The sequence below is a fragment of the Alosa sapidissima genome, chromosome 24 (assembly GCF_018492685.1).
Source record: "Alosa sapidissima isolate fAloSap1 chromosome 24, fAloSap1.pri, whole genome shotgun sequence".
NCBI lineage: Eukaryota > Metazoa > Chordata > Actinopteri > Clupeiformes > Clupeidae > Alosa > Alosa sapidissima.
This window is the reverse complement of record NC_055980.1, coordinates 19049082-19075582: the sequence shown is the minus strand read 5'-3', so window position 1 is coordinate 19075582 and position 26501 is coordinate 19049082. Positions and strand designations below refer to the sequence as shown.

At 41.3% G+C, this 26501-nt stretch overlaps 1 protein-coding gene and 1 long non-coding RNA gene across 29 annotated transcripts in view; one reads left to right on the top strand and one right to left on the bottom strand.

Annotated features, from left to right (window-relative positions):
* The window catches only part of LOC121700107 (deoxycytidylate deaminase-like), a 70806-nt gene extending 48958 nt beyond the window's left edge, over positions 1 to 21848 (bottom strand). For 7 of the 27 annotated variants that reach the window (XR_006027109.1, XR_006027108.1, XM_042082844.1 and 4 more), the window contains exons 1-3: positions 7812 to 7996; positions 6413 to 6490; positions 2506 to 2641 (exon numbers count right to left, since the gene is read on the bottom strand). Coding sequence is in view for 25 of the 27 variants with exons in the window: in XM_042082844.1 (XP_041938778.1) it covers positions 2506 to 2641; positions 6413 to 6490; positions 7812 to 7874 (277 nt within the window). In the remaining 2 variants the exon portion in view is untranslated. Of the gene's footprint in view, positions 1 to 2505; positions 2642 to 6412; positions 6491 to 6673; positions 6874 to 6895; positions 7024 to 7811; positions 8001 to 8766; positions 8903 to 21775 lie in introns of those variants that run through there. The other 20 variants (XM_042082824.1, XM_042082825.1, XM_042082846.1 and 17 more) reach the window with 13 other exon arrangements.
* LOC121700112 lies at positions 6994 to 25026 on the top strand. Of its 2 annotated transcripts, none has more exons than XR_006027110.1 (4): positions 6994 to 7133; positions 19874 to 20069; positions 20335 to 21974; positions 24622 to 25026. It is a non-coding gene; the product is annotated as an uncharacterized LOC121700112 (long non-coding RNA). The 2 variants fall into 2 exon arrangements; XR_006027111.1 differs by having other exon boundaries at positions 20335 to 21827; positions 24622 to 24636.
* The last annotated feature ends 1475 nt before the right edge of the window (positions 25027 to 26501 follow it).

The following is a 26501-nucleotide window of genomic DNA, read 5'->3' as shown; positions in this document are numbered from 1 at the left end:
AACCTCGAATACATCCGCAATGCCAAACGTCTTAACCCCAGACAGTCCCGCTGGGCCTTGTTTTTCACCAGATTCAACTTCACCCTGTCATACCGCCCAGGTTCTCGGAACACCAAGCCGGACGCTCTCTCCCGTCAGTTTCATAAGGATGACGCCCCTTCCCAGGAACCTGCATCAATTCTGCCCGATCCCTGCGTCGTAGCTGCCCTGACCTGGGATATCGAGGAGGAAATTCAAGAGGCCCTCCGTGACCATCCCAGTCCCAGTGCATGCCCAGACGGTCGTCTCTTCGTCCCAGAGAATTTGAGGTCCCGGGTCATACAGTGGGGACACAACTCCCGCCTTGCCTGCCACCCGGGCTCCGCCCGCACCTGCCATCTCCTTGCCCAGCGCTTCTGGTGGTCTTCTTTGAGAAGGGATGTCCGAGAATTCGTCCGTGCCTGCCCCACCTGCAATCAGAACAAGTCCTCCACTCGGCCCCCCGCTGGTTTACTCCAGCCCTTGCCTGTGCCCACACGACCCTGGTCCCACGTCTCCTTGGACTTCGTAACTGGCCTCCCACCATCAGGTGGGATGACTGTCATTCTCACTGTGGTTGACCGGTTCAGCAAGATGGCACACTTCATTCCCCTCCCTAAACTGCCATCTGCCAGAGAGACTGCCCAGGCTGTTCTTGATCATGTCTTCCGTCTACACGGGCTGCCCAGGGATGTTGTCTCTGACCGAGGCCCGCAATTCACCTCTACATTCTGGAAGGAGTTCTGCCGTCTTCTAGGGGCCACAGTGAGTCTCACCTCTGGGTTCCACCCCCAGTCCAATGGTCAATCCGAGCGGGCAAACCAGGAGCTGGAGAAGGCGCTGCGGTGCATGGTTTCTCGCAAACCCCAGGCTTGGGCACAACAACTGATGTGGATAGAGTATGCTCACAACTCCCTCACCTGCTCTGCCACTGGTATGTCACCTTTCCAGTGTGTGTATGGCTACCAGCCCCCCCTGTTCCCCAGCCAGGAAGGAGATGTGTCCTGCCCGTCTGCCCTCGCCTATGCCCGCCGTTGCCGTCTTACCTGGTCACAAGCTCGTGCCACGCTACTCAAGTCAGCTGTCAGCTATGCCACTGGGGCTAACCGCCGAAGATCGCCGGCACCCGCCTACCGTGTTGGCCAGAAGGTGTGGCTGTCAGCCAAGGATCTCCCACTGCGGGTGGAATCGCGTAAACTGGCACCTCGATTCCTCGGCCCGTTCCCTATCCAGAGGGTCATCAGCCCAACCGCAGTCCGGCTCCAGTTGCCAACCTCCATGAGGGTGCACCCTACTTTCCATGTTTCGAAAGTCAAGCCGACGCATGAAAGCCCGCTGGTCCCCGTGCCGCTTCCTCCTCCTCCTCCTCGCCTCGTTGACGGTGGGCTGGTGTACACCGTTCGACGCCTGCTTCGGTCCAGACGGCGAGGTAGGGGCCTCCAGTATCTCGTCGACTGGGAGGGCTATGGACCTGAGGAGAGAACCTGGGTGCCAGCCAGTCGGATTGTGGACCGGACACTCATCGCCGACTTCCACCGTCTGCATCCTGATCAACCTGCAATCCGTAGGGGCCGCCCCAGAGGGGTCCCTAACCGTCCTGCCCGCCCGGCTTCCTGTCCTGTGCCTGACCCTGTCTCGGTACCTGTCCCGTCTTCTGTCCACAACCCTCCAGCTCCCTCCGAGGATGAGGATGTTCGCTCGGACCACTCGGAGGAATTCTAGCCCTCCACCGGCTCCCCTCCGCCCTCCCGACGTGGTGTCACTCTTGGGGACTTCTGGGGCCGTCCCTTAGGGGGGGGGTTCTGTCATGAGCTCTCTCTCTGCCTGGTAACACACGCTGATTGAAGTCTGATGACCTCCACCTGTTCCTGCTCTGCTCTGCCTCACCCTCGTTACCTACCAGCTGCACTGCATTCACCACTCATCATGCCCTGTATATAAAGCCTTGCTTTTCAGTCCACACTTGTCAGATCGTCTGCAACCAGCACCAGTTACCTGCCTGTTTTTGAAAACGCCTCTGACTCTTTGCCTGTGATCCCGGACCCGCTCGACTACTTCTGTGTTCTCCAGCCCCGGTAATCTTGACCTGCCTTCCGTCCCTCTTCTACGAATACCGCCTAGTCCTTGACTGTACTGCTGCTTCGTTTCAATTGCTGTTGTGTGGGTGTTTCCCCCAGGACTTCCCGGATCATCCAGCTCCTGCCATCGCTGTTCGGCTACTGGGGGAACACACACACGCAGACTCTTGGAACTCCTGTACCCCCCCCGGAACCCCTGAAACCCCCTTAACCCCCTACCCTTAAATAAACTTTTGAACGTGACGCTTTTGTGGTCCTCGTCCTGTTTGGTGTCTGACATTCTTTGCCTTATACTTTTTAATGTATGTTGTATGTATGTCCTGTCTGTGTTATCTGTGTCTTTCGAATGGACCCTGATTCTGGCAATAATGGTGATGAGTATGATGAAAAGTTACGATACGCTACCCACCATACATATATTTATTGTTCAGTGGGTCCACATTGTCTCGAGCCCAGGGCAGCGATCCAGCGGGGCAGCCAATTGGCATCCTATTGTAGCCGATGCCCACAATCTTCTTCTCCGTGTTCACAATGCAGGCCCCGACCTTGGACAGAAATAACGTCAACATGTCAGCTGAGGTCAAGAAAAGGGATATTTCAGATGCTACAAAGATGGGACTGTGAACTGAAGAATGTTATTGAACATCCCTGCTCGCTATGGCTCCAGCAGAGGAGACAGCAAAGCCAGTGAGCCTTCAGGTTTCCACTGAGATGGGAAGCTAGAGACTCAAGGGTTCAGCCCAGGTACAGTCAGGATATTCACAATTCAAACTTACATTTGCAGCCTGTAAGTAGGTTTTAAGTTTGTGTTTTGGCCTGCTGCGCCACCCTCCACCCCCCTTTTCCAATGACACAGCTAGTAGCATTTTGACCTTTGGATTGACAGATTTGCCTACTTAAAGGTGCAGTCAGGGATTTCACAGGAAGTTGTGTTTGTTTGTGTTTATGTTTATATTTCAATTTATTAGCAGATGCTTTTGTGTAAAAAAACCCCAAAAAAACAAGGACCAAACGAAACATGTCAGAGAGGTAGCTCACCCCTACCTTCAGTATTCCCAGAGAAATAACACACAGAGTTTCGTTTTTGACAAATGCTAACTAGAATAAATTATATAATCCTATGTACATTTGATGCTTTCTTAGTTTATCTGATGTATTTGACATTTAACTTCTTGTAGTGTACTTGCCTATCTTGTTTTACCTTGCATTCCATTTAATTGATATTGGTTACGTTTAATTTATGGTTTACCATTTAATTAATTCTTCATTTATCCACCATTAATGTATCTCTCCTTGTGTGCCATGCCACTACTCTGCCACTAGCTTAAAAACTACTTGGTAATACTGAAGGTCAACTTTTTAATTTTATGGAGTCAGATTTGTCGTAGTTTCTCACAGTATTTATCACTGATGGATTCTTCTGTCCTATAATGTTCAAGACATGCTTAATCTTCGTAGCCAACACAAGATGTCATATACTGGCTTTCAAAACAATGCACTCTGAATACATTCCCCTGCCTTTTGTCTGTGGGGTTCACAGAGACATATTCTATCATCATCATATCATATTCTTCTCATTGTCTCATTCATTCTGTCAAGAGCAAGAGTCTGTCATACTCTAGAAACTTCTATATTGTTACTGAGGAGATGACAAAAAAACAGACAGACAAAATGAAAAAAATGGATCAGACCATGCCTGGAAAAAGATGTGTTTTTCAGTAAAAATTAAACACTAACGAAAGCACACACACACACACACACACACACACACACACACACACACACACGTAGTGGAATAATTGTGCAGCTTGAAAGGGATGCAATATAATTTAGTCCACTTCATTTTAGAGGTTGAGGCATTTTATTTTCATGTAGGTTGAAAATGTAAAGGCACACAGTTTAATTTCCCTATTTAGACAATCGGCTAGCCTATACAGTACTTACAAGATTTGGCAACACACCACATTTAGGATAAAATGAACCAATTGTCTCTCACACACTTTCCTAATCATGGCGAAACAACGTGCACACTTTTGGAAAGACGAGGCAGGGGCGCCATCAAGGGGCCACCACAACATAGACTCTAACTATGTGGCCGACGGACAAAAATGTGTCCAAATTCACACATTATTCTCTGTTGAATTGCTCACGGAGTACTTATCACTCATAAATTACACAGTGTTGGATTCACGATCGTTAGATATCACGTGAAAGCAGAACCTGAGCTTTCCCATGATATTGTGATAAACAGTTTGTGTAGTGCACGGTGTTGTGATAAACGGTTCGCGAGAAAATGAAGGTTTTATATACATGGCATTTAATCATATTTCCATTGTGCACACAGCGCTTCGTCTATCTCCACACCCATTACTCTCGGTGGTATATCTCACGAACACCTTGGTCAAAACATGGCAAAGAGTAAAATTCTATACAACTTTGGGCTGAAATTTTAATATATTCTAATAGCAGCCCAAAATAATGAATTTGCTTTCCAAATCAAAGAATCAAAAGTTGGTCATGGCATGTACAGATCCGCTGTGCTTTTGAATAGATATTTCTACCAGCATGCTTCAGGTGGCATGGATGCAGCACAAAGTATTTTTCCCTAATCAAAAGGCTGACATAAGATATATGTAAGCATGATCACATCATACATTCCCAGATATGGGTAGGCTAGACTGTCTTAAAAAAACATATAGCCTAGCATTTGAAGAGCTCTTTCCCCCCCCCCAGGACTAGGCTATGGCATAGGTTATATTCACTTAAAAAGCATATTGTACCCACTTAAAATACGCAAAAATATGTATCAACATACTTTTGTGTCAAATTGTTGACATGAGATATTTTCCACAAACAAGATGCAACAGTACTCTGAGCTCTGCATATGGGGGAAAAAAACTATCATTCATAAACAGTATGTGCCCCACCCTCCTTATCGGCCTGAGCACTACTAGACTACAGGCTACATTTCTAAAGCCTGAAACGGCAGCGACAAGCAACTGCGGGTGCACCAAAGTCGCCTTTGAGGCGCAGTCTACTCTGCATTTGTAATTCAAACTAATCCTAGATCTCCATTTAGTGTGTGTGCTTATACAAATAATGATGTGGCCTACACAATATATCCTGGTGCAGTATAAAAACATAATGCCATGAGTCATTCTACAGTTAGGGCTTCAAGTAGGTGTAGGGCCTACAATATTATTTGAGAAGAAAAGGGAGAGGGAGAGAGATTCAATAGCCTTTCACCAAACTAGTTGAAGGTAATAAGGTGTCATTCTGGTGCACAAGTCTGTGAACTGTGAATGTAGACTAGGTGGCCAGGTATAAACTAAAGTGCTTTGTTATATTATTCCACCCCTACATATTGTGTTGATGAAGGGGTGGAATAATAAATGTTTGGTCGTGATGAATGTCCACAGCAGTTAGTCATGGTAGTAATGGGCAGCTGATTATAAAGAGGGTGTATTTAAAAAAAAAAACAGGATAGTATGACTATGAAGAAGTATAAGAAGTACTTGAACACTTGAACTAACAGTGCACATTTATGAAAGTGAATTTATTCATTTAAATCTGTATGATCTGAACTTGTATAGGCTAGCTCTTGTAAGTAAGTAAAGTAGGTACTTTACTTATGCTGACCAAAGTGCTGAAGTACGAACTTGCACAACACTGCCTGGAGCAAATTGTCAGTGGTCAAATGTGCCCTCCTGACACATTTGTCTAAAGCCTACTTTTTTGGCTGGCTGTGAAATTACTGCTAAGATTATTGTGACTTACTGTCAATGTTCTTGTACATTTAATGGCATTTATCTTTTTTATTATTATTCTGTTAACAATAGGCTACATTGTTTTACACCTGTCAAATCATAGTCATGTAATGGGAACATATGCACACAATTGTAAAAGCAGCTAAAATGTTTCTTCACCTGGCTAAACGGCAATGATTTACCTTATGACTGAGTAGTGTATGTTAAGATTAGTCTTACAATGCAATCAAGGCAATTACAAAGAAAATAGGTAGGCTTCCTGTATGACCCATTCCGAATGAATTTTCTCCGATAATAAATACAACACATTGGGCTTGGCAAGAAATTTGGCAATACTACTTTCAAGTGGAGGCACCCCTGTCCAGAGCTGTATTTAAAAAAGAGACTACATTTATATATATATAATTAAATATATTATATATAATCACCGGTATAAAGAACCTGACAGAACCGTGATGACCTTGCAGGCCCATTAATGTTTCATGACAATAAGAGTAGAATGGAGCAACACATGGCGGGAGTGTTAGTTGGGCTTGTAGACAGTGATACCTTAGAGTTAGTGTCCGGGCTCTGTTTTGCAGCGAGGAAAGCCACAGCCATGAAATACTCCTGGTCCTCCATCTTATTCTATATATGACAGGAGAAAGAGGGAAAAACAAATACAGGAGTGTGAGACATTTAAATGAATTTTAATAAATAATTTGTATTTTGTTTCCAGGCAATATCAGTGGAACTGCAGTTAGGTTATTATTTGATTTTTATTTCTTCACTTTATTCAAATCAACATAACTGCAAGATTATTGATATTACTTTTGAAATACCCAATGAAAAACATAATTTATGAATATTCTTAAAAATGGAGATATTGAATTTCGGAACCAAACTCTTCAATATGACAGGCCACGGAAATTGTATACAGCCATTTTATACAGCTTGTGGGTAACTCCCACTTCAATGACAAAAATCCAATGACAACCCCTTCCCAAGCAGGGCTTAGTCATAGAAAAATAAAGAAAGAAAAAAACGATATACCACAGGAAACCAAAAAGCAACACCATCTGAAATGTAATCAAACGTCCAGAGAGTAGCCTACACCCCTGAGTCGTTTGTCCTGGTGGTTTTGCGTTTTCCGTTAGTGGCGTTCGCTATCAATAGCTTCCATTTAGCCTACTACTGCGTGCGGTAGGCCTGTCAACAATATCGCAAAATTTGGAAAGATCTAGCACAGGCTGGAAACCCCATTAATTTTTGGAGCCGATCAGACTCAAAGGTAACTTTGAAGCATTTTCCATATTGTAGCCTATTCTCTCGCAATGATAGCGAAAGTGAAACTTAGTGCTCTTTTATTTTAAATGATGAATTTGTGCGTGCCTGTGTCATTACATAAATAATGAATGTATATGCTAGTAGTAATGTCAGAAATGAACCTGTTTATAGCATGTTACATTTAGATGCGCACTCAATCGCGCATCCATGCAGACAAAACGTAGGACTCAAATGTGGTGCAAAACGTCATTTCTGTCAGAAACCAACCTATAATGCATGGGGTAACGTGAGGCGAGTCAGACAGAAGAAGGGCCTTTCTAGCATATTACAATTTAAAATTGTGTGATTAGCCGCCAGCATAATAAAATCAAAATACAAAATCTTATTAGGCTGTATCCAAACCTATAAGTCTAAGCCTTGCGTTAAGCAATCAGTTAAAGAGCCATTGCATTCTGTGTAATACTATATATAGCCCCTAACCTTACACGGAACAAAGTCAATCAACACTGTTCTGCTCTTCTACCTCATGTATACTTCAATCTTACAATTATAATATTGTTATTAATACATTATCATTGCACTGAACTGCCTTGCACTATATTTATATTTAAGTCTTAAATCTCAGTCTATACTGATATGCACTATTCCTCTCTTCAATTGTACAGTATATTGTATATCTTACCTGTGCCTGTTGAGGTGTCCACGACCATTGCAACCTTGACAGGGTCAACAAGGAGGCAGACATCCCCAGCTGCACTTCCCTCCCCAGACAATTGCACTACCCCACCCATAGTGTTCTATTTATTTGCAAATGTACTGTATTTATACTTATACATAGCCATATTCTACTATTTCTACTACATATTCTTACTGTTCTGTTTTTATTCTATTATATTTTTTATTCTTATATGTTAAAGTGAGTGTTGTACTTAGAGAGCAAAGATTAACCACAGTCAAAGTCCTTGTTTACTCAAACCTGGCCAATAAAGCTGATTCTGATAATACAAAGGTTAACAAAGATACTCTAGTTTGTAATTTTGACAAATGGGGTCCAGGGATGGATTACTGAATGGGCCTACTGGGCCCAAGAGCTAAGGGGGCCCTGAAGCCCAAGCCTCTGTGTGAAGTTGCTTGTTCAATAAAAATTGACTGATTTAAAGGTTGTATCAGCGATAGCGGGGATACGTCTTCTGCTCGCTACTTTCTCCCCTTCCCTCCTGTGCAATTGAAACTCTCATAAACGCGCAACTCGTCGGTTATTGGTTGAAACACTTTATTTTGCTTTTGAGTGGTTGCCAACCCCTGTTGGTATTGTTTTTGTGTACAGATCTCGAAGCCTAGGCTGCCTACAGAGACACGTTTTTTTGACGGCCTGCTTATGGGGCAGGCAGCTAGTGGATCGAAAGATTCAATGAATGTGATAATTTATGTTTTATGACCTATGTTACCTATGCTAGGTTTTTTTTAAACCTGAAACCGCTGATATAACCTTTAACTACTGACTTGGTTTTGATTTTTAGTAATCTTCTGTTTTGGGGTCCCCCAGACCCTACCACAGATTTGAAAAAAACAAAAAGTCATATACCCATTCCAATGACTTCGAAGCTGTTCAGTTAAGGTAAATTAAGCTAAAAAACCTGCATAGTTGGGAAGCCTGTCTGGACTCCTGGAGGTCAGATAGGATGAGCCACAGGTGCCGGGACTGGGTCACAAGGAAACCCAGTGCACAGCCCTGCAACAGAGAAAGAATTAGAGAAAGTCAGCACAAATCAACCTGAAGATGGGCAAGGACTGCTGTGGAAGAAATGTTGCTTAAAGATCTATCAAGAGTCTGAAATAAGTTTAGTCTTTCTCATTAGTTGTTCATTAATCTCTGCAGATATCAGGGTACAGAGACAAGTCAGAAGTCTGTGCATCAAAGAGAGAGTCAAGTGTTTCTCACACACATTTATACCTTGCATCGTATCATAGTATCATAGTATCAGGGAGGTGTAGTATCACTACACCTCCCTGCACACACACATGACTTTGTCAACACAATGAGTTAATTAAGAACCAAAGACATTAAAACTACGTCATACTGTACAATAGCCTACATGATTTACACACCAGTTATCGGAACAGAAGTATACAAATGAAAATAACTTTAAGAACTAGGTTAGGCTCCAACAGAAGAATGAATTCAAAAGGCAAAAGAAGTATCAATTATAAGGAACATTACAATAGGTTAAGCTTTAACAGAAGAGTCCAAACGTGTAAAAACTTACAAACACACGTGTGTGTTCACCTGTGGTGTGCTGTGCCCGGATCCTACCCCTTTCTGACAGCCTCTTGCTAGCCCTGGGGAGCCCACAGCCCTGTTCCTTGCCCTGTGTGCAGTAATAGTAGGCCTATAGGGCCTTGTGCAATACTTGGTTGCGGCCTGCTTGTCTATGCGTGTATAGTGTATGTGATTAGTGTCTTGTGATTGTATTCCTGTCTGTAAGTGCAATCCATAATAGACAAGTTATTGTTATGTGTTAATAAATTGTTACCTTTATTTTTATAGAACCATGTTTCTGGTCTTTCAGTGATACAAACCTGTGTGTCCTGTTGGGGCTAAACTGCCCAGAAGGTTTCTAAATTAGTTGAGAGGTCATAACCCTTCTATGTGGCGTAGTCGACTATTACATACCAACATCTACCTCTGTCCTGACAAGCACAAAGAGTAGGAATGATGCCCAGACGAGGAACATTCCGAAACTATTGGGACAAGTTAATGCTCCAAGCTTCTGTATACCATTTAGAAATGTGAGATGTATGCCAAATAATGTTGCTTACAATTCCTGAAGAGTTACGCCCTAAAATGACTCAAGATCAGGCGCAATTCTAGTAGTACAGTTCGGGGAAACTAACAACGACGTGTATGATAGAATCAAACAAACTTTATTAGAAATGAGAGGAGCGCAAACCGAATGTCACAGTCTAGAAAATCTGAGAAAAAAAATCACCCAATCCAAAACTAGTTGCAACAGAATTTTTTGTTGTAGGCCTATTCAGTTCATGAAACCTTCCCATATCACATACCAAAAGTCCATGAAAACTCAAGTGGTGGAACATTTTCAAAATTGGAATTATTTGTGCATAGGTCAATGGCCAAAAGCTGCACCTTTGGCAGTTTTACTAAACTTTCATAGTACAGGGGATATGTGAAAAGTAGGTCAAATTATTTCATAAAGGCATGAAAATTAAATGTTCCAAAATAACTGAATTAAGCCTATTTTTGCATAATATCTCCTGAACCAAACATGGCATCTCAGGACAAGTGATGTCTACTCCCAGGGATGGGCAGTATTTGTGGTACAGTACATGTATTTCAAAAAATAGTATTTTGTAATTTGTTTTTGATTGGGTTGAAAAATATTTAAAAAAAATATCAAAATACTTTATAGTTGTGTATTTTGTAGTTTAAACAATGAATGTTTGCCTCTGACTGGTGCTGCTTTAGTAATTTGCCCAGACTTGTTGTGATCATAATATTGAGATTCAGGAAGATGATTCTGTGCAAGATGAGTCACTTGTTGATTGCTCACACACCCACAATACATTCCCTCTCATACCAACCTTAAGTTTCTTGGAATCGATTATGTGGTTGGGTTAAGTTTTAATGGAATCGATTATGTGGTTGGGTTGCCCTGCAACATTGCTCAATCTGGGCATGCATTGACAATGTCAGAGACTTGTCTCCACTTTGTACCGCTTGACAAGTGGCACAGAAAGCCCTATCCCCCATGTTCTTTAGTTTTGTTCTGGGTACGAGGAGGTGGTTTGAGTGAGTGGAGCGGAGGGAGTGTGTTGTGTTTTGTGGGGTGAGTAGTTCTTTGAGGTATGTTGGGGCATTTCCATTGATGCATTGAGTGAGGAGGGAGACCTTGTATTCAATCCTGGAGGAGACAGGACGCCAGTGGAACAAGTGAAGAAAGGGGGTTATGTGCTCGTATTTCCGCACTCTCATCAGGATCCTAGCTGCAGTTTTGGATGTATTGAAGCCTATCAAGGCTCTTGCTAGGGATTCTGATGAGAAGTGTGTTGCAGTAATCCAGTCTGGAGGAGATAAAGGTGTGTATCAACTTTTGCGCATCTGGGAGGGAGAGGGTGGGGCGGAGTTTGGCAATGTTATGGAGGTGGAAGAAGGAAATCTTGCAGAGGTGGTTGATGTCGGATTCATAGGTGAGTTGGGGATCCAGGTCGAGACCTGCTGCACTTTGAGTAAAACAGGGAAGCTTCTTATGTGTGATATGTTTGGTTATGTTTGTGTGTGTGTGTGTATGTTGGGGGATGGGGGGTCTGGCCTGCTGTCTTGTCTGATGTACAGAAACAGGTGATCTTGTGTAATGCCCCCTCTACAGTACCACTATTTTCAGATCAAGGTTCACTTGAATGTCTTGTGTGTCTGTGGCGAGATAAAATCTTTGTACAAAGTGTGAGTTGTAAGCTGTAGTGTCATTGATTCAGGACTGGTTAGGGGAATGCCTGAACATGCAGTTGCCTGGCTATTAAACTAATCACTGAAACAACCTGGAGCTTGCCATTGCTCACTCTGAATCTAAGGGGCCTATTATTATACTCTAAAATGCATAGTTACTAGTCAAAAGCTTATTTAAATTTAGTTGGATGTCCAGTCCACACTGGGAGTGTTTTCATTAACAACATCGGGTGGATGGCGCAACAAGGTGTTCCTAGGTTTCTTAATCTGTCATGGGTGTGTTTTGGGTGTAACATCATTTAAACCAATGAGAATGACATCTGTCATTCCCTTTAACAGTGAGCAGCGCAACTTTAAACAGTGCATCGGTATTTTCATAGTCAGCGGCGCATTTAAAGGAATCTGCTTGCACGCAAGACCGTATAGAACAGTTATTCCACTAATGCTCTAATAAAACCTAGCAGAGTATAGCCTGTAGATGCACTCATCTATTATTTGAACTCATTGGCAAAGTGAAACTAACTTCACCGTGGTGTCAGTCAATGACAAAACAGTAATTACTTTCACTATTGACTGACAATGGGTTACCATCAAAAACAAAGCCTGGAAAAAGCAACACTTACCTTAGTAATGTTCGAATGACTGAATAAAAAATGTTGGGAGTTACATCTCGTGACAAGTTTTCAGCTGTGCTTCATATTTGCCCCTCCATCATTACCAATTTGCAAATGATGGTGAATAACTAACTACTCATTACGAGATGTATTTCGTAATATCTTGTAATCGTGTAATTTGTAATGTTTTCCATAGATGTGTGCTAGTGCGCAACTGCCAGGCAGTTACAGTGCTACACTCTGGGGCACCTTTAAAAGCATGCCCCCCAGGGTGTACTGTAGTACTACTGTAGTGCATCCTCATCCAAGTCATTCATACCAAGTGCAATATCATTACTCTATTCACAATAGTCCATGCCAGATAACCATATATATGTCTGCCAATTATTTCTGCCCCTTTGCCAACAATTTTACTGCCCATCTTAAAAATTCTGGATAGTTTGTTTCTGTTCTTAACCCCCAGGTTTCCAAACCAAGTATACATATCAAATGTCAGCACACTCTCAATTAGATTACTACACAGTCTCCTGTGTACACAATGCTCTGAGGTGTTTCTTATTTTTGATTGAGAAGGAGTAAAACCAGCATATAGATGAAAAGGTCAGTGTACTTTCAATAAAGGAGGTGTAAAAAATCTTCCTGCTCACTCCAAATGAGTAGCCTATAGCTTCCTCAAGAAATACTGTTGACATTTTTTAAGAATAAACTCTGTGATCTTACCCAGATACAATAGTGCTATTTTCTGATTGGTTATTGTGTTGCCTCTTTCTTTTTTTAATTGGCTGATAAGTGGCAGGCTCGACTAAGAACTCCAGGGGAGACGCGCTTCCTGCCGGTTCCATAGTGAGAGCGCCGGTGAGGCCAGAGACATTTTTTTAATGAAATATAGCCTATTATAAATAGTTTTTCCGCGTGAGAAATACAATGTGTGGCGGGAGTGCGTGACAATAGACCGAAATGAGTGACTGTCACGCTCAATGCGTGACACTTGAGAGTCTTGCGGCTGTAGTATAGGCTACGGTCACTGAACTGAGAAATAACGGTGGTTGGATCCTATATGATTAACAGCTAAGCCTTTGATAGAGAGATAGGCCTAATCCTTTGGGAATACATATTAATTGTTAATTGATGCTTCATAGCCGACAGTAAATACGTGGCTAACCTTTACAAATTGGAATTAGATGGTTAATAAATAATTATTATCAACCTCATTGAAGCGCCAGAAAAGACAGAACACGTAGGTCTACATTTTCATGGAATAGGCTATATTTCCCGGCTTTCAAGCCACGTCATGGCTTTGGTAGGCTACTCTTGAGGTGGATGACTAAGTGCATAGGCATTTGTTTTTTCTACAATTGCACAATCAACCATTTTTGTCGCTCCTTTCTGTGTCTCTCTAAAATATGTCACGGTATTAAAACACATGCCCCTGTTCCATACAAAGATAAATTAATTCCATAGCCTACTTGGAAACAGATGCTGCGTCGGTGTCAGTCCCAGTGCTTAGTCCCAGTGCTTAGTCCAAGTGATCGGAAAGCCTCCGGCTGCACGATAACCCGTCCCGACTGGAAGGGCTCTCGGCTGCCTCTGTCACGTCAGTTCTCCCCCGAACAAGCACCAGAACCGGCCAGACGTGGGTCGTGGTGTCGCTTGGGCCCTCGGTTTCCCGCCGTGCAGCTGCGCTACCTCAAACAGCAGCAAACAGTCCCACTGCAAGCCGAACCCCCGGATACGCTGGAACCCCTGGACGTTCGGTAGCCCCTTCTGGCTACTGTGACAGCTCGTGGCCGCTGCCACCTGTCCACAGTGTGCCGATCTCCAGGCGGTCAGCAGTCCACGTCGAGGTCCCTCCTCGCGCTGCCCTCTTGTAGAACTTTTGTCGGCTGTCTCTCGAGCACAACGATGCTCCACTGTGGCGGGAAATGGAGACCCCGACCCTCCCAGCAGGCTCCGGACACACAGGAACTCACACACAAAACGTGAAAAACATTGCGCAGACTTGTGTCGAACGTGCGCACTTCAAACTTCAAACAGTCCACAAAACGATAGCTCCCAAGGCTCTACAGGTCGACGTTACCCTCTTGGTCACTAGCTGGAGCACCGCAAGCTCCCGAACTAGCAGCTATGACTCCATCACACTCTCGACCGGCAGCTGACGCTCTGGAAGTTCTTCAGTAGCTGGCGGTGTAAACCCGGCCACTGTGGTCGTGTTCCAAGGTCGTCAGAGAGTTCGCGCTCTCTATGGATGAGATCCTCGGATGACGGCAGCATCGACATCGGCGTCAAGCCGGGAACTTTTTGCCAGCCGCGGACACTTCCGCGACATCAGCCGGGGCCGCTTCCTCCAGCGCTGGCAGCTCTCGTCGGCTGTGCAGGGCTGGTCCCGCTGGTCGCCTGCACAGGTCCCGTGCCGGGCCGGAAGGTCCTCCATCCTCCGCAGTGGCGAGCTCAGCGAGCTGGCTAGTCCTTAAAAGGACCATTGGAACATCTGCTGAGCTTCGCCGCCATCTTGCAGGTCTGGTCTTCGGCCTTCTTCTCCATCTTGATCTGGCGTACATCTTCGCGCCCCGGGAGGGGCCCATTCCACTTCTGACACCAATGTAGCGATCTCACCCTCAGACAAGATTCACCTTTGGCCAGGACGGCCATTTATTGGAACAGGAAGACTCAGACACAATCAGACATACTAGGACAGGGCAACACAGGGGTAGTCTCAGCCGCACATGTAACACACAATAAGGGTTTACCACACACATCAACACGAGGATAAACACATGAGGTACAACCAAAGAGACTAACACGCTAACAAATACACAACATGCTAAACGTAACTACAACTATTATAACCGACATTACACATTCTAGCATTCACTCGCACTGCATTCTGGGAGACACTCATTCAACGTTAGACATGTACATCCACCGACGCTACACTATTAACTAAATTATCATTGTCAGTAATATGTTCACACGATATGTTGTGACGGGTAGACTAACCGGGTAGGCCTATCCCTCGCTAATCATCCACCCTCCTTATCCCGTTGTGCCACTTGTGCCGCTTCTTGACATGGGTTTAACAACTTCTTAAAATGATGTAATACACTTTTATATTAATGGTAAGGTATCTTACAAATATAATTGATTGGCAAGCAGCTGCAGTTACTTCTGTTTAATGCGGTATTGATAGATAGATATATACTTTATTGATCCCCAGTGGAAATTCAAGGTTCAAATAAAAAAATGATTGCCATTGGTTAATGTTTTCAATAAAAAGCAACCTATCTACAATGAACAGAGAGAGATTTAGATACAGTATGGTGGGGAAGCAACGTAAAAAAAGGGCACCAAGCTTCTCGTCAGAGGAACTTGAAGTTCTGCTGGACGAGGTGAGCTTGCGCAAGGTGACACTGTTTTCCAGCTTTCGGAATAACTTGTGCAACAGCAACAAAAAAGAGCTATGGAGCGACATGGACTACACGGCGTTTTTGATTCAATACAAGGACACGTTGGATCGCTGCCATAGGCCTAGTTGGTCGCTTACTGGACACCACCATGCTTACCCATTTATAGATCTTAGCCATTTAGAGGCAAATTCTTTGCAGCTTTTAATTATCAAAAGTGATTGCCAATTTGAACGCTTTAATGACATTACTAAATAGCCTAGGCTAATTACCACCATATAAGTTCTGATACCAAATAAAGTAACCTTCATAAATAGGCCTGCATCCATTGCGAACATATTTTATTATTAGTCTTAAAATGTCCATAACATAAAATCATCGTTGAGCCACAACATTGTCAACATACTGTCGGCCTACCATAGTTTGACTTGTACTGAGCTGCGGTGATTTATAAAGACTGCTGCACAGTGGCGGCGACTAGCGTCTTGAGAGCTCAAACAGCGCTAAGAGAGAGCTTAAGAATGGTCCAGACCAACCTTACGAACGTGTGACTTACAGAAGATATACTTAGCGTACGAACGTGTCGGGAATCGTGCCATAACGTTAAGAGAGAGGTTAAGGAATAGGTTAAGAACTACTTAGCGATAAGAACGTTTTGGGGAACTGGCCCCATGTTCTTTATAGATCAGTGAGTAACAGACAGCTATCAAGGAAAAAGGGTTTTGTGCCGTAGCCTAGACCTATAACACTTGTAAAATAAATTAATTCGCTGAACTCACTGTGAAGTTTAAATTAACGTTCACGTTGCATCCAAGCCAGGGACGTGCACAGGGCGCGGCTAGTTGGGCAAGTTGCCCCCGTCTGCCATCTTTTTGACTGAAATGCCCCTTCCAAAAAATAATAAAAAAATATTTTCAGGGATTAAAGTTAATCTATTGCTTCGACAAATATTCGTCAAGTTATTTATCCGTTGCTTCAATAAATATGTGTCAATTTATTTTCATAGAGGACATGGCATCATTGTAGATTCCCAAGGGAAAAATGAGTCTTGTTGTACAAAAAACGAACTATCGCTTTTATTTTGAAACTAACCTTTGCTGTTCTCCTGCCTCTCCTGCCATTCACTCTCTTAGAAAGAGAAAGTAGCCTCCGCTATGCCAGAGCGCACATAGGTGCGTCCGAAATATCAGCTGGAATAGTGGACGAGCAGATGTCGGGATGTTTGACAAAAAACACTGACAAACCTCTATTAGTGCAGCTATGTAGCCTAGTAGAAGCTTCTTCCTATGTTGTTAACGTGAGCGACATTAGACTAAACCTCTTATGTTGCAGCTGGAATAGTGGACGAGCAGATGTCAGGATGTTTGACAAAAAACACTGACAAACCTCTATTAGTGCAGCTATGTAGCCTAGTAGAAGCTTCTTCCTATGTTGTTAACGTGAGCGACATTAGACTAAACCTCTTATGTTGCAGCTGGAATAGTGGACGAGCAGATGTCAGGATGTTTGACAAAAAACACTGACAAACCTCTATTAGTGCAGCTATGTAGCCTAGTAGAAGCTTCTTCCTATGTTGTTAACGTGAGCGACATTAGACTAAACCTCTTATGTTGCATTTTTGCATGTGAAAAATTAGACATAGCCTATAACGGTATATTTGACGGAGAACAGGTGAAGTTTGAACCATTAAGATGGGCAAAAGGTAAAGCAAATATTCAGACATTATAGTAGGCCTAACCTGAAGGGCTAATGAATAACTTTAGGCAACAGGTGCTCCTAAACTGGCAGCATGGGACGTTCAGAAACAAAAGCTACGATGATCGGCATGATGCAACGTCTGTCTTAAAAAATATAAAACACTTTCTAAATAGCTTCATTTGGAATTGTGGACACACTGTTCACACACATTAGCCCGTTGGTTTAGACCATAGACTGTATATATATACAGTCTATGGTTTAGACCAACTAAACAGCAGAGTCTGCATAGCCGGTGCAACTTAAAATATTTGAAATCAACTCTGCACATAGCCTGACGAGCCAGACCCACATTAAAATGTAGGGTCTGGGCACTCACCGTTCGCAGTGCAGCTCAGCAGGCGCGAGGGGCGGGTTAATTGGTTGTCTTTTAAATTCCCTCTGAGTCCCATACGTTTCCCACCAGCGGAGCTAGTTGGCTAGTTCAAACTTTTGCCAACTTAATAAAAGCTTAACTCCTGTCAGACTGTTTGCAAACAGCAACATCCATCTTATTTGTTTTCAAGTAGCAGGAAATCATTATTTTAAGCCCGCCTAACGACTCTATACACGATTTGATTGGCCTGAGAGAAGTTTAATTTTTCAAGCTCACAAGCACAAGCCAACGGAGAGTTGCTAGACTAGCCCTGGCAGCAAATGTAATTGCTGCCGCTAGGGTGCGTCTAGATTTCAAGGCTACTCTGCACATGCATATGGCGACGCATTGCATTCACATCACAAAAAAAAAAAAAAAAATCAGGTTATCTCGTAATTATGAGATAATTACGAGATAGTATCTCATAATTATGACATATTATCTCATAATTACGAGATAATTACAACTAATGTGTTAGCTTATTGCTAATGTATATCCGAAATCCCATAGAGATGCTAACGGTTAGCATAATCAATAAAAGTAGATATTTAGAGCCAACTTCAGTCCATTTACGAAAGGGTTACATAAGAAGAGTTCTTTGTTTACAACTGACTATTTTCTCTCAATAGAATAAGTGTAGGAAAAATGTGACTGTTTAACTCATCAATGCCACTTGAACAAGTAGCCTAGCTGCACAAAATTAACAATAGGCGTGCGTGACCATAGATATACTGACTGTCAGTATATATATCTATGGCGTGTGACAACGTGGATGGAGGTAGCCCTATGCGTAGTAGTACCTACTGGTTAGGACTGTAATGTGCAACATTGTATTGCCTTAGGGCAAAGAGTAGCCTATAGAAGCTTCTATACTCTTTGCTTTGGGGTTGTTGGCGATTTGACAGGCTTATTTTTCATGCCACTTAAAGACATGTTAATCTCTCAAAGTACGAAAGTCATTCAAAGCAGGAAATCAGTAGGAAATATGTGCTTGCTTTTATTGAAAGGCTGTTTAGATCCTCAGCACGGATCCTATCCTTATCTCATAATTACGAGATGATTATCTCGCAATTATGAGATAGTTATCTCGTAATTACAAGATAATTATTTTGTAATTATGAGATAATTATCTCGTAATTATGAGATAATATATCATAATACTATCTCGTAATTATGAGATAATTATCGGTGTCCACCACTCTAGTTCATCCAAAACAAACCAGAAAAGGGACTCAAAGTGCTAAAAACTGGAATTTTCCTTTAACAATGTGGTACACATAAAATACTGGCATTTGGTGCAGTTTTCTATGCCATGTCAATCTATAGTTGAAAAGGCATATCTCACAGAATAAGATGCCAGACTGAGTGTTTTCTGTTAAAGTCAAAGGACATGGGAGACTGTTTGAACATACAAATGTGTCCACATATTTACACTGTACTATGGTGTCGAAGCCAATATTTTTTGCGTTGAATTGATATGAAGAAAAAAAAAACCCTAAGCGTTATCTGAAATTAGAAAATTCATTCATTCATTTGAGAGAGAAAAGTTTTTTTTTTCATCATCTACTTCCTGAATTTTTGGTCAACGATGGTATTATATATATATATATATATATATATATTACATTGACAAAATGATAGAGAAGAGACTGCATACCTACTGTAGACTAGTTATACTGCATGCAGGTGCAACTATTTCATAAAGTACCACGTAGTATGAATGAGAAAAAAAAAGTCCAAGGTATTTTCTTTTTACTCATATTAGCATATTGACAGCAATGGCGGCTCTGGCCAACATGGAAGACCTGCAAAATAGTCTGTCTGAAATAATGACAGAGGCAGCAGAGGCAAGTATGCTATCTTTTAACCCTTAAAGGTGTAGGTTTTTGAACGTTCTAAGTTCCGCAACAATTGAAGGTTCTAAAATTCTATGTTGAATTCAATGAACCCAGATATTCTTTAGAATGTTCATTTCTCAACATTCCCGTCACACCGGTGTGACGGTACTCCTAATATTTAGCTAATGTTGTGGCTTACCATCTTCCATGCTTATAACAAAGTTGATGAGAATAATCTTGAGAACTACCCTTTTTATTTAAAATGATCTGGCATACTGATCTCTCTCTCGCTCTCTCTCTCTCTCTCTCTATACAGCAGTACTATGTCGGCAATTCAGAGCCAGTCTCAATGAAGGACTGGCAGGAAGCAAGGGAGGATACTATATCCATTTATTCTGTGAAATTAGCAAAAGTGGTGTTTGGAAATGACCTCCTTGCTGACTCCTGCGTGCCTGGACCCGGACATAGACAAGGAACACCTCTGGATGAAAAAAAATTGAAAGCTATAATAAGTACGTACTGTAGTCTAACTGAGTTTCATGTTGGTTTATTATCTTCTGTGATTTTTATAACAGCAGGATCACATAGCCATGGGACACAGATCATACAAATTATACAAATTCCATACTACTACTCGTTGCTTAGCTACTCAAAATGTTATTGGTTAATAAAAGTATTTCCCCAAAAGTGTGATGCTTTCAAAACAGAAGGAAATGTTATACAGTGAAGAAGTTGTGTGGCCTTATCTCTGTTAATTAATGTCTATTTCTGTTACAGGAGAAGTTAAAAAGCTGTTTACGGATGCAACAGAGCAATGTGTTAAAGACGCCATCCAAGTCAAGTGTATGAATGAGCGTATACAAAAAAGAAAAAGAGAAAAGAAAGAAAAAGAGTAGAAAGAAAAAGAGGAGAGCCAGAGTAATGCAAACTGAGGGTGTAGGGGGATGGGGGTTAGCCTCGGCCAGTTAGCTTCCACCATCATTAAAAATGGTGTACAACGTGCACACTTCTGCCCACATTTTTCCAAACAAGCCATTAAGGTGCCACATCACTGGTGGACACAAATGTACAGTATGTCGTCTATATGGATTGGTGAATGAGTTGAGAATTTCCTGCTGGGAGGATCAGCCAATCCAACATAATTTGATAGATTGATTGACATACTGTTAAAAAAATAATGAGCATGATTATGCAGGATTTTTCAAATGTAATAAAAAAAAAACAATTGAACTCAATTAAGTATGTCTCTTCTTTAGCGATGGTTTTAAAGGTCCACTTTGTAACATTTCCCATTCATAAATGTGGCCTCATTCATGTTTAATTATCACCACCATCTATTCGAAAACAACGGTGGCTAGCAAGTAGTCCATGGGCAAGACCAGATGTCGGTACCACTCAAGGTGGCAAAGGTTACTTATCATTTTTGAAAAGATCCATGTCTGTAGGTCAGTGATTCTTGAGATTAGGGACAAAACATGTCATATGAACAATATTAATTTGAAAAACTACTCAAAATCTTAATCAGGACAAGGGTTGCATAACAAGGCATGATTTCATGTTGCCTTTATACATAGTTTTACTTCTAAATGGTATTGAATGTAATCTTTGCCTGTGTAACAAATCCAACTATATCTAAATTAAGAGTTAGATCAGATACAAGTTGAAGTACTACAATGTTTTTGAAAATTAATGAGTTTCTGTTAAGCAACCATAAACACTGAACAATCAATCAAACACCTAAACAAACAAACTGTTATATAATGTTATATATTTTTGTTTAAACACCCAAACCACTAAACACCCATTCATACCAAACATCCCCATCAAACATTGGGGATGTTTGGTATAACACATAATAAATACACACATTTATTCTTTGTGTGGCAGTATCACACCTGGAAAACCCCATGTCCAGAAGCAGATTTCTTTATTTCAACATACCTTAAAAAGTAGGGCTGTCAAAAATAACACGTTAATTTTGATTCATTAATTACAGAAAGAATAACACGTTCAAAATGAACGCTGATAACGCTAATCACATTTCATAGTGACATTTGACCCAGTGCAGTCTGGCTACAATGACTGAAGGAGGCAGACGAGAAAGCACTGCTTGGTCCTGTGAATGAAACACACGTTTTAAAAAAAACAAACACCCAGACCACGCATGACAGGATATTATTCTATACTATTTCTGCAGTAAGGAATTTCTGTTGCCTACCTTAGGAGTTCGTCAAGTCTGATGTATCACCTCAATGCAGAGCAATCCGCAGGTACGAGATAGCACACCTCTTGATGATAATGCTAACCGCCAAACACATCACATGACAGAAACAAAATAAAAAATATACTCTCCTAAATCTTCAAGAGCAACACCAACTGTAGTCTACGAGATTCTACGACTTGAACCGACAAACCAGGTCTGACCCCATGGCTGCCAGACTATATTTACATTGACAAAATCATAGACAAACATAGACTGCAGTCTAGTTTCACTGCAGGTGCAACTATTTCATAAAGTAGCACTTAATATGAATGAGAAAAAAAGAGTCTAAGGTATTTTCTTCTTACTCATATTAACATATTAACATGAAAGAACTGCGTCAGAATCTCGGTTCCTTCCAGGAGGCAAAAAAGGAGGATGTTGAAAATATCATCATAACAAAATGTCGTAATGAGAGGATTAAAAAAGCAAATGGAAAAAAAAGATCACAGGATCAGCAGTTGGAGAATAAGCTTCAGCCAGGTAGCATCAATATGGAGGATATAATTTGATAGATGGATTGATGTACTGTTTAAAAAACCATACCACTGCTTGGTTGAATTTTCTATTGCGATGCACCCTTTACAACATATTATTTAATGAGCAGTTTAACATGATTACGCAGGATCTTTCAATTTAATACTGGATCTGTGAGAATAAACCCATTGAACTCATCAATGAAGTCTGTCTTTCCTTTAGCAATGGTTTTAAAATTATTTATTTTTATGATTCTATGAAACATTCAGCATTTGGAAAACGTTCCCACAACCAATTTAGCCTATAGTAGTACCACATTTTCGGTAGGCTACTGTAGTTACAACCTACAACCACTATAATGTCATTTCTGAAGGCTGTATTTAGTTTGGGAATAGGCTATGTGATGATTCTGCATCTGGGAATATATCTGCAATTAAATATTTACATCTCAATATGTTTAATCATGTCAATCATAATGAGGCATTCTGACCAAATCAAGAGTCAACTGATGATGTTTGTCAGGTACACTGAACAAAAAAAGCTTGCTAACATGCAGTGTTAGTGGGGCAGAAACTTGATAGAGAACTCTGGGTTAAATTAAGTATGGCATATTTTTATATTACATATTTATGGCAGGATTTCTTGTGACAAAATATATTGTGTGGAGTGCATAGATACTATGACACAAAACAACATGTAGTGCCATACGAATAATACGAATAAATACTTTATTAATCTCAAAGGAAATTTGACTGTCACAACAGCACCATCCTGTGCAGGTAAACAAACACAAATTTAAAACATCACTGGCAAAGAGGTGAAGAGTTGTAGAGTCTGATGACCATTGGAAGGAATGGCCTTCTGTGTCTCTCAGAGGGACATTTGGGGGAGATTAGCCTGTCACTGAAGCATCCCTCACTTTCATGCCACATCCCCAGCACACCACTGCATTAACCATCTGCAGCATCTTGTTACATTGAAAGATTTCACTGTGGGAAGTAAAACCGACTTTGTCCTTTCTTGTAAAGAGCAACAGTGTTCTTAGACCCTTTCAGTCTATCATCTAAGTGACCCAAGGTAATTATAAGAATGTACTACCTCCACATCTACCCCATTGATGAAGACAAGGGTGAAACTGGAAGGAAAAATAAATGCAGACAATAAAAAAAAAAAATCAAGAATTGATATACTCTATGTAAGGGTAAATGCTACATTAGATATTCAAGAGCTGCAGTATTGTCCAATATGTTTCATATTGTAAACATTTTTAATCGCTGGTGTTAGTTCTCCCTCTGGTGGCAAATTTTCAGAATGCTATAATGACAGCATGAATGGCGTCCTATTAAAAGATTTCTTTGGTCTGTGTAATTTCCCATCAGCTCCCTTTCATTGAGAACTTTTATGTGCACTCCTTTGTCTGTAAAATATACATTTTCAGTTTTACATTTGACATAAGGCAAGGGAAAAATATTGAGAGCAAAGGTTAATGAAGAATCATACTTATAAAGGTAAAAAATACTTTAGCAAGGAGAAGAGACCTATGGTTCTAGGTATCACGTGCCTCTGCCTGTGCCTATGTGTAATGAGGAAGCTTGTCTATTCTGTAGAACCTTAACCATGCTTTAATCTAAATAGATATCTTACAGGAGTGCTCCCTGCAACATGAATGTAGTTCCTTGTTCTGTCATTTATGAGGAAGCAGAAACTCAAAATATATTTAAATTATGCAAAGAACCTTTTGTGAACTATTAATAGCCAGCCCGCCCGCCAGCCAACATAATAATTATAAAAAACAGTTGGAATTTCTTGCCTGTGTTTTGGTGGTGCTAGTTGAACAATGGAGATGTCTTATCAGCCCCTGCTTTTAGGACCTATACACATATCTGGGTATATTTAAATGTATTGATATTTATAGTGTGATATCACCATTGCCATGGTCTCAAAACACTTAAACAATTTAAAATGCATAAAATTAAAACAAAACAAAATTATAAATTAAAATTGTATAGTGGAATAAAACAATTGGAATAAAAACATGACTGAATAAATAAGTAAGACAAAACATACAATAAACAACAATAAAAACTGTATGAGACAGTAAAGACAGTACATATCCCCTGGTAAATATGAACAATAAAGCAGCAGATTCAGTGAAGCAAGGGTGATCAAAGAGCTAGTGGTTGACCAAAATGTTGAGAAAAAAGAAAGGTTTTTAGGATGGATTTAAAACAGTCCACAGAGCCCGCTTCTCTGACATGTAAAGAGAGGCTATTCCATAGGTGCAAGATAGGCAAATGACCTGTGTCCATCTGATTTCTTATTTACAGATGGAACAATCAGATGGCCAGCACTCATAGAGTGCAGAGCACTTGATGGTGTGTAGGGTTTAAGGAGCTCACTCAGGTAAACAGGTGTAAGATTATGCAAGGCTTTGCATGTTAAAAGAAGGATTTTAAAATCGGATCTGGCTTGTATTGGCAGCCAGTAAAGAGAAGCTAGGACTGGTGTAATGTGACTGTATTTCTTCACTTTCATTAAGACTCTAGCTGCAGTGATTTGAAAATGGATATTTTCTATTCATGTATCTATCCTTGTATGTATTTTGAAAGTCTATTCACATGATTCAAAAGTGCAAGCAAGAGTAGACAGGGTTAAGGACTCTTCTGGGTGGACGTCTCTGGTTAGTGTTTGGGTCAACTCATGGCACGTTTACACACAAGGTCAGCCTGCTTGCAAAGTACAACAGATTACCAACATTCACAAAAAATGTCTTTCTTCCAACAATTATGCAAATTAACTATTAGTACATAACTAATAGATCAGCATGATTACTACACATGGTTCTTCCACATAGATTAATGTTTTGTGGTGGGGTTATGCAGGCTGTGAAATTCAAGATGTATAAAAACAAATATGATTATCTAAGGTTCTGATACAAAGAAAGAAAGTGTGAAAAGTCTTATTATAGGCCAACTTAACTACTAATAAAGTTATTTTTTTACTAATAAAGAAAGTTTTTTTTTAACAAAGATCGTAAAAAGAAATAGCCTACATTTGCTACTTTTAATGACAAGTGTAACCAGTTTGTGCATTCTGCAGTATTTTTTATTGTTATAGTTTAAAATGTTGAATTTCCTATCACATATAGTGAAGATAAGGTCTACCAATTATTAAAACATTGTGAAATTTGCAGATATGTTGTAATTACTCACTCAAACACTCGCTCATACTCTCTCTCTCTGTGTGAGAGAGAGAGAGGGAGGGAGGGAGGGAGGGAGGGAGAGAGAGAGAGAGAGAGAGAACAAAACAACTTTTTTTTGCACTGACAGCGGCTATTTTCAATACAAATACTATGAAGTTCAGCGTTGACAGCGCTCAGCGCCCGCGGAACTCTGAGCACTTTTAGAACAGCGCTGGGCTGGTCAATGTCTTCTCTCTTGCTAGATCAAGGAAGGGGGGGACCTACACTGTCAACAATGTTGGTAGTGGCAGAGGAAAACTCAGTAAGCCAAGTCCTATTGTGACTAATATTAAACCACTGCTGCAAACTGAACGCGAATTACAAAGCCTAGAGGGGTGACCTATTCTGTAATGCCAAATGAACTCCTTTTGTCGGTCGAAGTCATATTTAGCGAGCTGAGTCCTGATTGGATTGCTGCCATTTCAGTTAGCTAGTTAGTTAGCATTAGACAACGTTCCAAAAAGACATGCTGGCAGAAGATTTTGGTAACATAGCAACAATAAACACTTGACCAAAGTGCTCTGAAAATGAGGTTGAGGGCGCTGTCGCCGCAAAAAACGTGATTGGTGGACACAGGGCCTAAGCCCAGAGAGTCCGTAGGTTACACTGAATTTACAACAGCTAAGGGGCGTTGGTAGGCACGACGCTTATTGCTTTGCTTATTGCTTTTTCTAAAACTGTAACTATACCTGACAAGATTTCATAAAATAAAGGCACAGCAACGAGAAATGTAACGATTAATTCAAGATAATCATTCTTCCGCCAAGAAATATATTTCCTCTATCTGAATGGTTGCCAACCCAGATAGCAATTTCCTTTGGGCCGGATCCGCATAAAAGCCTTTAGATCCGCCTGTAGCGGACATACGGTATCTGACTGTGGGCCAGGTCTACTCCTGATACAGGTTTCAGCTCTGCTAGCAATGCTGTTTTATCACCGGTTTACAGATTTGTCCCAGGTCCAATT